The following is a 14,739-nucleotide window of genomic DNA, read 5'->3' on the forward strand; positions in this document are numbered from 1 at the left end:
GAGTGATAGTTGTGCTTAGAGCTCAGCATCTCTGCTTCTGCCACCAGCTTTTAGGGTAGCAGAGACATTTCAGTTTTGCCTTTAATGTTTGCTAGTTATCTTCCTTGCAGCACGGGTCAAATAGTATTTTCTATTCAACAACTAAAATTATCTAGTCTCAGGCTAACATTATAAAACACACACACACACACACACACATAATATTTAGACACAAATAATGATTATCAACTTGAGGCAGTGTTTTTTAAAGACAGTCAGTACAAGGGCAAACCACGTCATTCCCTGTCTTAGTCAGTTCAGGCTGCTATAACAAAAATACCATAGACTGGGTGGCTTACACAACAAACATTTATTTCTCACAGTTCTGAAGGCTGGTAAGTCCAAGACCAGGGTGCCAGCAGATCTGGCTGTCTGGGGAGGGCCTGCTTCCTGGTTTGCAGATGATTATCTTCTCATTGTATCCCCACATGGAGGTGAAAGAAAGAGGCAGCAAGATCTCTTGTGTCTCTTCTTATGAGGGCACTAACTCCATCATGAGAACTTCACTCTCATGACCAGCTTACCTCCCAAAGGCCCCATCTCCAAATACAGTCACACTGGAGATTAGGCTTCCAACATATGAATTTGGGGAGGATGCAATCATTCAGGCCATTGCATTTCCATATCCCCCCTTTTTTAATATCCCATAGAACATCAACCCTTTTGCTCTAATAAAACCCTTGGGTAAAGCCTCTAATCTTGCCACAGCATCCTTGTCTTCCTAAGTGGTACAGTGTTCTCTTACACATCCCTGCTTCTTACCATTCCTCTTGTGCCTTGGTTAGCATGTTATCAAATAATGAGAAAGAGCATTAGAATATTTATGTCCTAGAGTGTGTATGTTGTTTGGTATTTCTCCACCTTTTTTCTTTTATTTGCAAGGTCAATCAGAATTTAACTGAATTCCTCCTTAAAAGTGATTGACCTATTTTGTGCTCTAACAATTTTGGGACATCACATTAAAATGGTAGTTTTACTTCAGACCTTAGGAAGTTTGGAGTTATTTACAAAGATTTCATATTTTTGTTGTTTTTCTTTGATATAAAATATCCATAATCTAGTTGGACTTGTACACGCAGCTTAGAATGAAAGTTCTAAGTGCCCCCTCTCAAGCAGGGGCTTAACTGGGGAGGCAATAGATTGAATTACAGCACTTCCTTTTAGATTCCCATCCAATATTTTGTGAAGGCTAAGACCACAGTGTGCTTTAATTACAAAAACCAATTTGGGGCTAAAAATGTCAAGCCAAATCACCAAACAATAAGGTCATCTCAAATGAGATTTTTCTTGACCTTCTCAATCAGCCACATTGCATCACCTCTAAAGAGTATTATTAGATTTTTATAATATTCCTGAGAGATTGTACTCCAGGGAGTCACCGTATGAAGTAGAGAGCTTTGAAACCAATCCCTGCACATGGCCACAAACAAAGTTAGAATACCGCCACTATTAATTTAAAGGACATTGGTTCTCCACAGCCAGGCATAGCAATTTTTCATTAACCTATAAAAATAACAGTAACCCTCTTTGGTGTTGGCATGTGACTTTTTAAAGTAGAAATCTGAGAACTTATTAGTTTATCTAATTCACACCGAGCCTGCGTTATTGAAATAATGGCTAAGTTTTCTTCCTTCTTCCTCACCAGCATTATGATGACATGTGGCATCATTCATTCATTTTTAATCAAATAGTTATTAAAACCTCCTAGATGTGCCAAGGAAGATTCAAACAATGGTAGAAGATTTAAATCTTATCTGTTTACGTATCTGGAAATGTAAACTCCTCTTATTTTAGCCACAAACATATTAGTACAATAGAACAATGCATTCAAATTGGACAGGAATGAAAATTTCAGTGAGTCTATTTGACTATTGTTTGTGAAAAACCTCTTAAAGAGATGTGTGTTCCTTCCATGTTCCCTGCTTCTTATAGAATTTGAAGCTGACCATGATGAATTGAACCCATTCATTATTTAACAGAGAAAAACTCTTGGTCAGGTTTGACTTAGATATACTAATCCAGCCACAATAATTTTTAAGCCTAACGATCTCAAATATTTTAAAATAAAAATACTAATCACCTTCTTAACAAGATGCATATTAATTTGTTAATATGCATTATGTCCCAGAAGCCAGCAATTTGTTGTATAGTTTTCAAATTTCTTGTTACGTAGAGAATTACCGTAATAGCAGTAAAATTGTTCATTTCCTTTTTTTCAAGATGATAGAATAAATAGCTTTTAGCATTATAATATGGATTTGATACAAAACTAAGTAATATTTTATTCATATTATTATCTATTTATCAGTTTTCTTTATCTGCTTATAGCACACATTTTTTAATGTAGGATAATTTTTTTAATTATTTTTAAAAGAAAATACCAAATATCCAATTTTGTTTGTGCTTTTTATGTATATCCTGAGTGCTTTTTCTATTGTGGGCATAAGTAATTGTTTTATCTCCAACTCTACTTTTCAAAGAAAAGGAAATATGAGGGATGTTGTTGCTTGTTTGTCTTTTCCTTGGGGGAAAAAATGCAACCATTTAACCTTAAATGTGCCACTTTGTGTTGGTGGTTTAGTCTAAGCACAATCAAGAGGAAACCACATTTTCCAAACTTCTATAAATCAGAATTACAAAGGGGAAGATTTGAAATGAGAGATGAAAGGGCATGAAATAATAATAACAGAGCCTTTGTAAAATAGCATAGGAAAAGATTTATCAGTAGAGAATACAAAGTGAGCGAGAAGCCATCCAGTGTGGGAGTTATGTGAATTTTAGGGTCAGTGGCCTAGGATTTATGTTCCCTGCTTTGCCACTCAGAGCTGTGTGACCTGGTCTGATGACATCAGCTTGCAAAGCTCAGTTTCTTCATCTGTAATTATGTGTGTAATCGTAGCACCTACCTCATAGGATTATTGTGAGAATTAAATGAGACCAACCTTGTACTAAAGTGTTTTGCACAGGACCTGGCACTCAGTAATTGATAGCTTAAAACACACTAATAAGATGACCTGTATACACTACCAAATGTAAAATAGATAGCTCGTGGGAAGCTGCTGCATAGCACAGGGAGATCAGCTCGATGCTTTGTGATCACCTAGAGGGATGGGATAGGGAGGGTAGGAGGGAGGCTCAAAAGGGAGGGGATATGGGGATATATGTATACATATAGCTGATTCACTTTGTTATAAAGCAGAAACTAACTCACCATTGTAGAGCAATTATACTCCAATAAAGATGTTAAAAAAAAAAAAAAAAGACCGTGTTGTTTAGAGAATCACATCTGTCATGTTTCCAGAAATGTGTTCTTCAACATTAGGAAGTTAAATGGAGATTTTTTTCAAAAGTGTACATTTTCAATTGATTGTCTGAAACAGTGAAATGTGAAAGTTGCTATTGATGTTGTCAAGCTATGTTCTGTTTACAGTGGATAATTGTGTTTTACTATAGGCATGTCAGCATCGCTCTAATTCGGAGATAATCTGCTGTACAACTCCTTCACTACAACAGCTGAACCTACAACTCCCCCTGAAAACCAAAGCCTTTTTCATGTTAGATGGGATCCATTCCAAATACTTTGATCTCATTTATGTACATAATCCTGTGTTTAAGCCTTTTGAAAATCCAGTGATGATCTCAATAGGCAGTAAAAATGTACTGGAAATTAAGGTAAGAAATGCTTAAAATCATCTCTCAAATCATCAACTTGCACCTAATTGACTTCATAGCTATGTGAATAAAATTGTTGTACTTGGTCATTATCTTCTACTACATCGGCAAATATCTAAGCTCTGAGAAACAAATCTTTTTGACATAAGACTAAAAGGTATGTATAATCACGAACTGCTTTTTAATGAAGCATTTAAAAACTCTTTCTTGTGTATATATTAAAAAGTAGTAAATGTGAGACACAAATCCATTAAAGTTGCCTATGATGTATCATTCTGCCAACGTTATGTATTTCCCTGGACACCTAAATATGCTCATTATAAGATAAAAGGTAAGAGTCATGAAAGTCAACGCATCAATTGTAGTTCTGTACTTCCTTCTAATTTGGAATTTTGTATCTGGGTGTGGTTATCTCTAAGCTGATTTATAAGTGGAGCTGGATTTCCTCTACCTCAGAAATATATTAGCTTCTAAATATAATTTGATTGGACAATAACAAATCATCTTTTCTAACCCAGCCTGTTGCAAACAAAGAATACTAAAACCCAGAGAGGTTAAGTGGTTTGACAAGTGATCAAATCGTGGCAAAACAAAGACTAGAATACAACTCTTTTATGTTGCTTCAGTCACTTTTACTTCAAATAGTAATAAAAGAGGCAAAATGATCAAAACTTTAATTATCTGTAGCCCCAGTCTCTAGAAACAACAAAATATTTATGCTTCAACATGATGTTTTAGGCATGCAGGATTTTCCCCCTGAAAGATAGCCTGAATGCAAATATGAACAAATACAAAGTAATACGATAGTCCTTGTTTAGATGTAATATAAATTCCCAAAGACCATCTCCATCTAAGTAAGAATATGTTTCTACTAAAATTTTTCTGCTTTTTCAACAAGATTTTATCTACAGCCAAACCCATGCACACGTTCATACTCATACAAGTTTACTAACCTCGCAACTGTGTTTTGTACAATAATTAAGCAAGCCCAGCGTGAAATTAAATGGAAGCCTGCTTCAACGAACAGCATGTTTACCATAGCAGAGTTCTTTCATCTGCTTCTTTAATTAGTTTTAGAAAGGGAGAAAGAGCTTTTATCACTTCTTTTTTTTTCAATAAAATTAATCTAGTGTGACCTTTTGCTTTCAACAATTACTGTGTTTGCCATTTGAAAGATTCCATTTGATTTTTCTTGATGAAAACAAAGGTTTATTTGCAAATATTTTTACACCCAGATAAACTCTATTTTTCTGTTCCTGTATCTATGATGGAAGGATTAGAGAAGAATGGTTCTTTATCTACCCTTTCAAGCAGTCTTATATGGAGGAGAAAACTCCTTTTTCTGTAAATTACATACCCATTATTCAATGTCCTACAAAATTGTTGGACCAAGAAAAGTATGATTCGACATAATCCTCAGCCTTTCAATGCTGTTCCCAACCTGGCCCAAAAGGCCTCTGGAAACAGACACAAGAGACTTTCTTTTCTTGCCTATATACAGAATGACTCTTTTCTCTAACAAGGGTCTAGCACCTGTCATGTCACAGAGTGGCAATCTGGGGAAAAAAGGAATAGTTTTGGGGGACTATTTTGGTGTCATGATTCAGTCTTCTCCCATATTCCATTTTACGTATGTGTAAGAGGAAATCTAGTATGAGAGAATCTTTGTGTGACAGCAATTTAACCCTTTATCAGTTTCTAAAGTTGATCACATTAAAACCTCTGCCTCTCTGAGGGCAGAAACAAAGAAACATAAAGCAAGAGAAAAGAAAAAACCTCTTCTGGACAAGCAGTGAACTGTTTTTTATCAAAAGAAAGGGTGTCATTTTATTTCATGTTGTGCTTGTTCAATTACCATTCAAAACATGAATGTGAAGTATGTTTGCGTTCCATCAGTGAAAACACTATGGAGAGAATTGTGTTTAGAGTGAGATTTGCTTCTTGTTGCCAGGAAGAGTTCGTGCTCCTCAAGCAGCCATGCATACAAGAATTCCTTGGCTAAAAAGAGACTGTGATAGTTTCCAGCCCTAGTTGTGAGAATTGGCTTAGTCAATAGTTGGTGTAATGATTACACCATGGCCAAGAGGGTCAGCCAAGTTTGGATCAAGAGAACATAATAGAGATCGGGGATCAGTCATTCCTCAGGACTAATCAGAAACCCCATTAATGTGGGAGGTAGTTTATATCCAAGGCTTAGGCACTAGCTGTGGACAGTGGTCATCAGAAGTAGACATCTCGGGACTTCCCTGGTGGCGCAGTGGTTAAGAACCTGCCTGCCAATGCAGAGGACACGGGTTCGAGCCCTGGTCCGGGAAGATCCCACATTCCACGGAGCAATTAAGCCTGTGCACCACAACTACTGAGGCTGTGCTCTAGAGCCCGCGAGCCACAACTACTGAAGCCCCTGCGCCTAGAGCCCATGCTCCGCAACAAGAGAAGCCACCACAATGAGAAGCCCCTGCACCCCACAAAGAGTAGCCCCCTCTCACCGCAACTAGAGAAAAGCCTGTGCACAGCAACGAAGACCCAATGCCACCAAAAGTAAAAAATAAAGAAATTTATGGAAAAAAAAAGAAGTAGACATCTCTTTAGGAGTACACATTAAGGTACGGTGTTCACGTCAACAACAGCTCACATTTGTGTGGAATTTTAGTTAACACAGTACTTTGACATATGTTGTTTCATTTGAGACTCATGTGGACTTGTGAGGTTGGGAGGTCAGTGATAATCATCCCCATTTGTAGATAAGTAAACAGATGTTTAGAAAGATTAGGTAATTTGTTTTGGGTCATCTAGGGAGCAAACAGCATAACTAGGGCTCACACTCAAATTTCTTGATTCCAGATTTGGTCTTCTTTCCACTACGTTACAAAGGCTTTCATATTAACTTTCATTTCATGTATACCAAAATACCTTTCATAATAGAGAAATTTTTTATCATACGGTACACGGATAGCTATACAATCCTTTAAGTGAAATAGCTCTAAACTCTAAAAATATCTAAACTTCAATTCTGTTGAAAGGAACCCTGAATTTTTTCCTAATTATCTTATATGACTCTTTGTTCATGATCATATTTTATGGAAACTAGAGAAGCACAGTATTTAATGCTGGAACTAGGACTGCCTGACACTGCCCTGGGGCTTCATCTTATTCTAGAGCATATAGATATACATGGTAATAGAGATGCTTCAGAAGTCCAGTTTGGAGAAGTTGGCTAAAACAGGAAAAGCAGCAGGAAGATCATCTAAGTCAGGGAACAGGGACTCAGGCTACGATACTAGGAGCATAAGAGCAAAGGTTGAGAGCTCAGCTAGAGGCCTGTGTCAGTTTCTGGGCATCAGAAGGATCTAGAAGGGAGAGTAGTTCTGAGCTAACTCAGTCTACCTGCTGCCCAGAGCCAGCTAGAGTTTTGTCTTCCTCCCACTTCTGACTAAGATACCTTCAATTGCAGGCCCAAACCCATTCACAACCACCGTGAGGCCAGTTCTGTCTCCAGACAGGGTAGAAATGAAGGGCTGTTTTCTTAGAGGTCATTTGGTCCAGTGTCAAGACCTATTCTTATTGATGGTGCTCATAAACTAGTACAGTTGACCCTTGAACATCACAGGTTTGAACTGTGCAGGTCCACTATACGCGGATTTTTTTCAATAAATACATACTATAGTCCTACGTGATCCATGGTTGATTGAATCTGTGGTTACAGAACCTCAGATACAGAGGGCTGACTGTGAAGTTATACGTGGATTTTCAACTACACGGGGGTCAGTGCCCCTAACCCCCCACGTTATTCAGGGGTCAACTGTATTTCCCTGTGCTACACACTTTAATATGCATTCTGTGGGGGAAAAAAACCCATATTCCAGGGCACATAGACAGTACCTGTGGTATCCCAGTGCCCCAAGTAGCCAATGAAGAAACCAGTTTAATTTTGGTTCATCCAGCTTTCCTCAAAAGACCTGGGAGCTTTTTTCCCCAAATGCCTGTTAATGTCCTGTGGAGTTAGTTTTGAAGCTTTCTGTCATGGGTCTTTGGCCTAGTTCCCAAGCTGAGGGGGCTCATATCCTCTGGATAAAGTGTAAATGTCCGTCCACCACCACCCCACCTCACTGACTTTCTATTGCCAGCCTCCCTGGACCGTGGCCTGGCTGAGTCCTGCTACCATCCCCTCCATGGCCTTAACTGACTTTCCCAGACTCAACATTGTGGCCCCCTGGAGTCATGAAAACTTGCAAGACCCTGCCTGTTATAATGCTATTTTTCAAATCCTACCCACTTCCACTCCTATCGGCTCTGCTCTGTAGCCAGCTCAGACATGGGTTCCCAGGCCTGAGTCCTAGATAGAAACATGTCATACCTGGCCAGAGTTCAGAGGAAATGGACAAGGGACATCCTGATATGACAGAGGAGTAACAATTTTTCACTTTAGAAATATATTCATTTAAACATTATAGTGAGGGGAAGAAACTCTTACTCATCTTTATATTACAGAGTTTTGTCTAACACACAGTAGTAGATGGTAAGTAGATTTGTATTAAATGGAATTGATTTGCTTCACGACCAGGTCCCTTCTTGAACCTTAGTTCTCAATGTGTAAAGCAGGAATGACCATAATACCTACCTCAGGGAAGTGTCTTTGCAGGATAAAATGAGATAATTATAACTCTAAATGGCTCTATGGGTGTAGGGGATTAAAGACCAGAAAGCTCCTTTTATTTTGCTTTATTTAAAAACCTATGCATTACTGTGTAAATATGTTCTACTATTTAATAATAGCTAATATTAAATAATAAAAAGTAAATAATAAAATTTCTAAACATAAACATTTTTTTCCACAGCTCGATAAAGCTGTTTATTTTAAGTGACAAAAACCAGCCTATACCTTTTTTTTTTCCTGATTCGGTCCCCTCTGTTATATAGTAGTGGGCTTCCAGTATCAGTTATTTGATATCTTGGATTGTAAATTTTTAAAATAATCACTGTACAGGGCTTCCCTGGTGGTGCAGTGGTTAGGAATCCGCCTGTCAAGGCAGGGGACACAGGTTCGAGCCCTGGACCGGGAAGATCCCACATGCCGCGGAGCAACAAAGCCTGTGCGCCACAACTACCGAAGCCTGCGTGCCTAGAGCCCGTGCTCCACAACAAGAGGAGCCACCGCAATGAGAAGCACGTGCACCGCAACTAAGAGTATCCCCCGCTCGTTGCAACTAGAGAAAGCCCTCATGCAGCAACAAAGACCCGACGCAGCCAAAAATAAATAAATAAGATAAATTTTAAAAAAGTAAAATAGTCACTATACATATAAAGCTGATATTAATTTCTTATGTAAGTCACTAATTATTATGCCTTTCTTAGTAGGCACAAATGAAAAGGGGTTTCGTTGTTCAGCTTTGTGACCTGTTTTTGTTTTAGATAAGCTTTTATGCAACATCCTAGGCAGCCCTGAGCCTAAAAGGAGTATTGGAAATGTAAACGCAGTATGTTCATCCCTTCCCCCAGCCTTCATCATTATCTAAGCAAGCAAGACACATTTTAGTCATTCCCTCATAAATCAAGCCCTCCAGCTCTTTAATCTCTTTCCTTTGTCATTCCCTGAATTTCCTCCAGTATGTGAGCCAATGCCTTAGCCCTCCTCAGTCCTAACCAACAAGTTGTCATTTGAAGCCCCAAGGTGACTTATTAGATTTATGTGCTTCTACGTTGACTTGCCCTGTGGGGCTGACCTGGTTCAATGGAGTACACATACTGCCTCTAGAAATATCGTAAGGATAGAGTTTGTCTATATCCATTTTTTTTTAACTCCAAATTCATGTTAGAAAGAAGTATTTTCTTCCAGCTTCTTTTCCGAGAATAATATTTGACCTAGCAATCTATCGAGATCCATATGAGACAATGTATGTAAAACTAGTTTGCCAAGTGTTAAAGGTCATGTAAAACAAAGTGGGAAACAAAGTAGCAGTACTGTATTTGTTACTGGCTGCTCTTTGTCCCTAAGAAAAATGCTAATAAGTTTTGATATCTCTCTCTCCTCAAAATAATAACTTTTTAAAAATTAACCATACTTGGACTTCCCTGGTGGTGCAGTGGCTAAGAATCTGCCTGCCAATGCAGGGGACGCAGGTTCAAGCCCTGGTTCGGGAAGATCCCACATGCCGTGGAGCAACTAAGCCCGTGCGCCACAAGTACGGAGCCTGCGCTCTAGAACCCGCGAGCCACAACTACTGAAAACCATTCGCCTAGAGCCCGTGCTCTGCAACAAGAGAAGCCACCGCAGTGAGAAGCCTGCCCACGGCAACAAAGAGGAGCCCCACTCGCCGCAACTAGAGAAAGCCCACGTGCAGCAACGAAGACCCAACGCCAAAAAATAAATAATAAAAATAAAATAAATAAAATTTTAAAATAATAAATAAATAGCCATACTCATTAAGTCTTCATATGAGAAATTGTGCCACTTCTTTACCAAGGCTAATTATTGGTTTCTTCAACAAAACAGTGATATTTTAAATACCTAATGGTGACTTCAATTAACTAAATATGTCAAATTGAAGAATGTTTTTAAAGCCTTCATGTAACTATATAATTGTTCAAAATAATGTAATCATGGGCTTCCCTGGTGGCGCAGTGGTTGAGAGTCCACCTGCCGATGCAAGAGATGCGGGTTCGTGACCCGGTCTGGGAAGATCCCGCCTGCCGCAGAGCGGCTGGGCCCGTGAGCCATGGCCGCTGAGCCTGCGAGTCCGGAGCCTGTGCTCCTCAACGGTAGAGGCCACAACAGTGAGAGGCCCGCGTACCGCAAAAAAAAAAAAAAAAAAAAAGAGTGTCAGAAAATCATGTGCCTTGGTAAACAACATGGCCTGTGTTTGCGGTATATTTATATTCCTTCACAATTGTTTGCATTCCTGCAAAACTGTGAGGTGGTAACAAGCTCCTTTTTCTCTTCCAGGGAAACGATATTGACCCTGAAGCAGTTAAAGGTGAAGTGTTAAAAGTTGGAAATAAGAGCTGTGAGAATATACAGTCACATTCTGAAGCCGTTTTATGTACGGTCCCCAATGACCTGCTGAAATTGAACAGCGAACTAAATATAGAGGTGGGATTCCTGCTTTCCTCTCATGATGTAAATAAAGATGCCAGCGTAATTATGTCACTTGCAGGCTTGACATAAATCATTAAAGCTCATTTGTCTGTTGGCTTTAGCTCATCATCTCAGCCTTGCTTCTTAGTTGTTATTTTAGAAATAGTGAGGTTTTTGTTGCACTGTCTCCTTCCCAAGCTTCAAAGGGTAGACCTCAAAAGTCCTTGCTGGACACGCTCCTCTCCATCATGCCACGTTCTTGCTGAAATTTTCTGTAATTCTCAGGAGGGATAAGGACACATTCAATAGGGCCCTTTCCCCACCTCTCACCACTCCAAGAGGCCAGAGCCAACAAACTACTGCCTGCTACAGTGATCTCAAATGCAGAGACCCATAAGTAAGAGAATATGTATGCACTGGATGAAGTAAAATAAGAATTAAACTATTTTACAGTAACTTCTTTCATGTAAACAGCTAAATCCGATAACTGGGAACCGGAGTGCGTGATTTTTTTTTCATTCTTTTTTTTTAACAGCTTTATTGAGATTAATTCACATACCATACAGTTTATACATTTAAAGTATACAGTTCAGTGGTTTTAGGTATATTACATTATTAATTTTTTAAATTATGGTAAAATACATATAAAATTTACCATTTTAATCATTTTTTAGTGTACAACTCAGTGGCATTAATTACATTCACAGTGTTGTGCAACCGTCACCACTGTCGAATTCCAAAACTTTTTCATCACCCTAAACAGAACCTCTGGAACCATTCAATAGTACTGTCACAATCCCTCCTCTTCCCCAGCCCCTGGTAACCTCTAATCTACTTTCTGTCTTTATGAATTTGCCTACTCTAGACATTTTGTATAAGTGAAATCATATAATATTTGTCCTTTTGTGTCTGGCTTATTCTACTTAGCAAGTTTTCAAGGTTGATCCATGTTGTAGCACGTGTCAGAACTTCATTCCTTTTTAAGGCTGAATAATATTCCACTGTATAGATACACCACATAAGGCTGAATAATATTCCACTGTATAGATATACCACATTTTGTTTATCCAAGAATGTGTGATTTTTTTTTTTTTTTTTTTGCGGTACGCGGGGCTCTCACTGTTGTGGCCTCTCCCGTTGCGGAACAACAGGCTCTGGACGCGCAGGCTCAGCGGCCATGGCTCACGGGCCCAGCCGCTCCGTGGCATGTGGGATCCTCCCGAACCGGGGCACGAACCCGTGTCCCCTGCATCGGCAGGCGGACTCTCAACCACTGCGCCACCAGGGAAGCCCAGAATGTGTGATTTTTAAAGGGTTCCTGAAGTTTTCCAAAAAGTTATGAAATGGGAATGTATGAAAAAATTGAAAAATCAAAGAAGGCTGGGGCTTCCCTGGTGGTGCAGTGGTTGAGAATCTGCCTGCCAATACAGGGGACACGGGTTCGAGCCCTGGTCTGGGAAGATCCCACATGCCGCGGAGCAACTGGCCCCGTGAGCCACAACTACTGAGCCTGCGCGTCTGGAGCCTGTGCTCCGCAACGAGAGAGGCCGCAACAGTGAGAGGCCCGCGCACCGCGATGAAGAGTAGCCCCCGCTGGCCACAACAAGAGAAAGCCCTCACACAGAAACGAAGACCCAACACAGCCAAAAATACCTAAAATTAATTAATTAATTAATTAAAAAAAAAGAAGGCTGAATCATGAGATCAGAGTTTGGAATTAAAAGGACCAGAAATCCTAAAAATCATACCATGTTAGAGGTGGAAGGAACGTCAAAGACTTCTTCTATGTATCAAAACTGAAATAAAAATATTCTGAGACTTTATTATCCCATCATAATAATAATATGATAACTACTTATGGGGAGTCTCCTGTGTCCTCTACCCTACCCTCCAGGACAGAATTAATGTCCTGTTGTCTCTTTTTCTTACTATATGTTCATACTTCTACAGTACATACCACAGGGTACTATAATCATATATTTTTGTGTTTGTCTCCCTTTCATACTTCGGTTCCTCAAGGTCAGAGACTGATTTTTATTTTTTTACCCCCTAATACCTAGTTATAAGTACAAGCAGCTATACATAATGTAAGTACTTAAGTGATTAGTAGCCCCTAATTATTTGAACACTGAAACAGAATTGAGGAGTGTCTTAATACTCTGAAGGCAGTTATGCTACTTCTAGAACGGTAATAACCAGGTAGTATTTTGAGCCCAGGGAGACTGTGATTCAACTGTGTAGTGTATTTTGTATCTATCATGGCTAAATTCTGACTTTTATTTGTCATTTTTAGTGGAAGCAAGCAATTTCCTCAACCGTCCTTGGAAAAGTGATAGTTCAACCAGATCAGAATTTCACAGGACTGATTGTTGGTGTTGTCTCAATATCAATAATACTCTTATTATTACTTGGGCTTTTCCTGTGGCTGAAAAGGAGAAAGCAAATTAAAGGTGCATTTTTTGGTTATTGTTTGTTTTAAAGGAGTTGCCTTAAGAATACAGTCGTTACAGTTTAAAATTGTCATAGATTCATGTGTGCGGTCTTAATGCAATCCATAAAACCCACGAGTTCTGGTCACTGGGTCAAAGTCTACTGGGATCCATGATAGCCAAGTCTTTAACGAGCTCTTTCTCTCTTTCTGTTTTAAGATCTGGGCAGTGAATTAGTTCGCTATGATGCAAGAGTACACACTCCTCATTTGGATAGGCTTGTAAGTGCCCGAAGTGTAAGCCCAACTACAGAAATGGTTTCAAATGAATCTGTAGACTACCGAGCTACTTTTCCAGAAGGTATACTTCAGTTTATTGTTCAGAGAAATACCTATACATATACCTCAGTGTGTTGTGTGGCATTGTTGTTTATTTTTGGTTTTGCCTTTATATTTTTATAAAAATATAAAAGAAGTATTCACCTCTTCTTTGGCCAAAGAAGTATTTAATTTGACACAGAGTTACACGGCTCTTATTTTAAAATGAACTCATTTACATGTTGTATGAGATTTTTAGAGTCTTTAAGTTCTGTTCTCACAAAAAGGTTCATTTTAAAATCATTTGAGCAAAGATAAGGTGTTTATCATCTGAGTGCAATGCTAAAAAATTGTGAAGCTCTCTTTAACAACCCAGGAAGAGTTAAGATAGGAAACGTATATTTATTGAAATAGAAGTTGGTACAGCTACATTTTTTTACCCGTTGATCCTCAAACATTTAAATTATACTTTTAGCCCTCCTTTGAAGGATTCTCAATGAACTGTTAGTACTCAGCCTTTTACCCACAGCATCCCAGGACTTGAATATATTTTGAGTCTTATCCAATAAAAACCTTCAATTATGCTATTTAAAAGGGAGGGTTAACATCATCTGTTTTGCAAAACATTAGACCTAATAATTGTCAGATTAGCCAGAGCATTTCACATTGTTTTATTTAAAATCTCCTGGTAAAAGCAAAATGTCTGTATTGTATCTGCTCCATTATCTTCAGAAGTTACAGGACGTGAGTCAAGTACAAGCATTTTCCTGGTTGAATATTTACCAGTGGATAAATAAAATGAGTCACAGACAGTTGAGGATACTGCAAAACTTAGAAGTTGCTCATCAAAACAAGTACAAGAGCAATGAGTCACTTAACATTTTAACTTTTTCAACACTTACTGCCTCTTACTTTTTCAAGTTTATGTTAGTTCTATAGAGATGTTCTATAGACACTGTTAATATTGTCTTTTCCCACATGACTCCCTTTACCTTTAAGAATCCAAGCCCTTAACAACATGGACAAATCAAATCCAGTTTATAGTTTTGAAATTTAGATCTGTTTATTATTTTATATTCACATTTAATGGCTCTAATTTGAGATCTTTAAAATTCACAAGTAATTTTTTTAAAGAAGCATATTTAATCTTCCTTCAACCTCATTACTCACCAGACCTCTGTCATTATTGCTAAGAAACTTGAGTTTC

At 38.6% G+C, this 14,739-nt stretch overlaps 1 protein-coding gene across 2 annotated transcripts in view; it reads left to right on the top strand.

Moving 5' to 3' along the window:
* The window catches only part of MET (MET proto-oncogene, receptor tyrosine kinase), a 154,064-nt gene that overhangs the window by 90,034 nt on the left and 49,291 nt on the right, over nucleotides 1-14,739 (top strand). For both annotated transcript variants that reach the window (XM_029233407.1, XM_029233406.1), the window contains exons 11-14: nucleotides 3,493-3,711; nucleotides 10,655-10,801; nucleotides 13,080-13,236; nucleotides 13,435-13,575. In XM_029233407.1, the coding sequence (XP_029089240.1) occupies nucleotides 3,493-3,711; nucleotides 10,655-10,801; nucleotides 13,080-13,236; nucleotides 13,435-13,575 (664 nt within the window). The remainder of the gene's footprint in view (nucleotides 1-3,492; nucleotides 3,712-10,654; nucleotides 10,802-13,079; nucleotides 13,237-13,434; nucleotides 13,576-14,739) is intronic.

The sequence above is a fragment of the Monodon monoceros genome, unplaced genomic scaffold (assembly GCF_005190385.1).
Source record: "Monodon monoceros isolate NGI ecotype Baffin Bay Population unplaced genomic scaffold, NGI_Narwhal_1 Super_Scaffold_2, whole genome shotgun sequence".
In the NCBI taxonomy this organism is placed as follows: Eukaryota; Metazoa; Chordata; class Mammalia; order Artiodactyla; family Monodontidae; genus Monodon; species Monodon monoceros.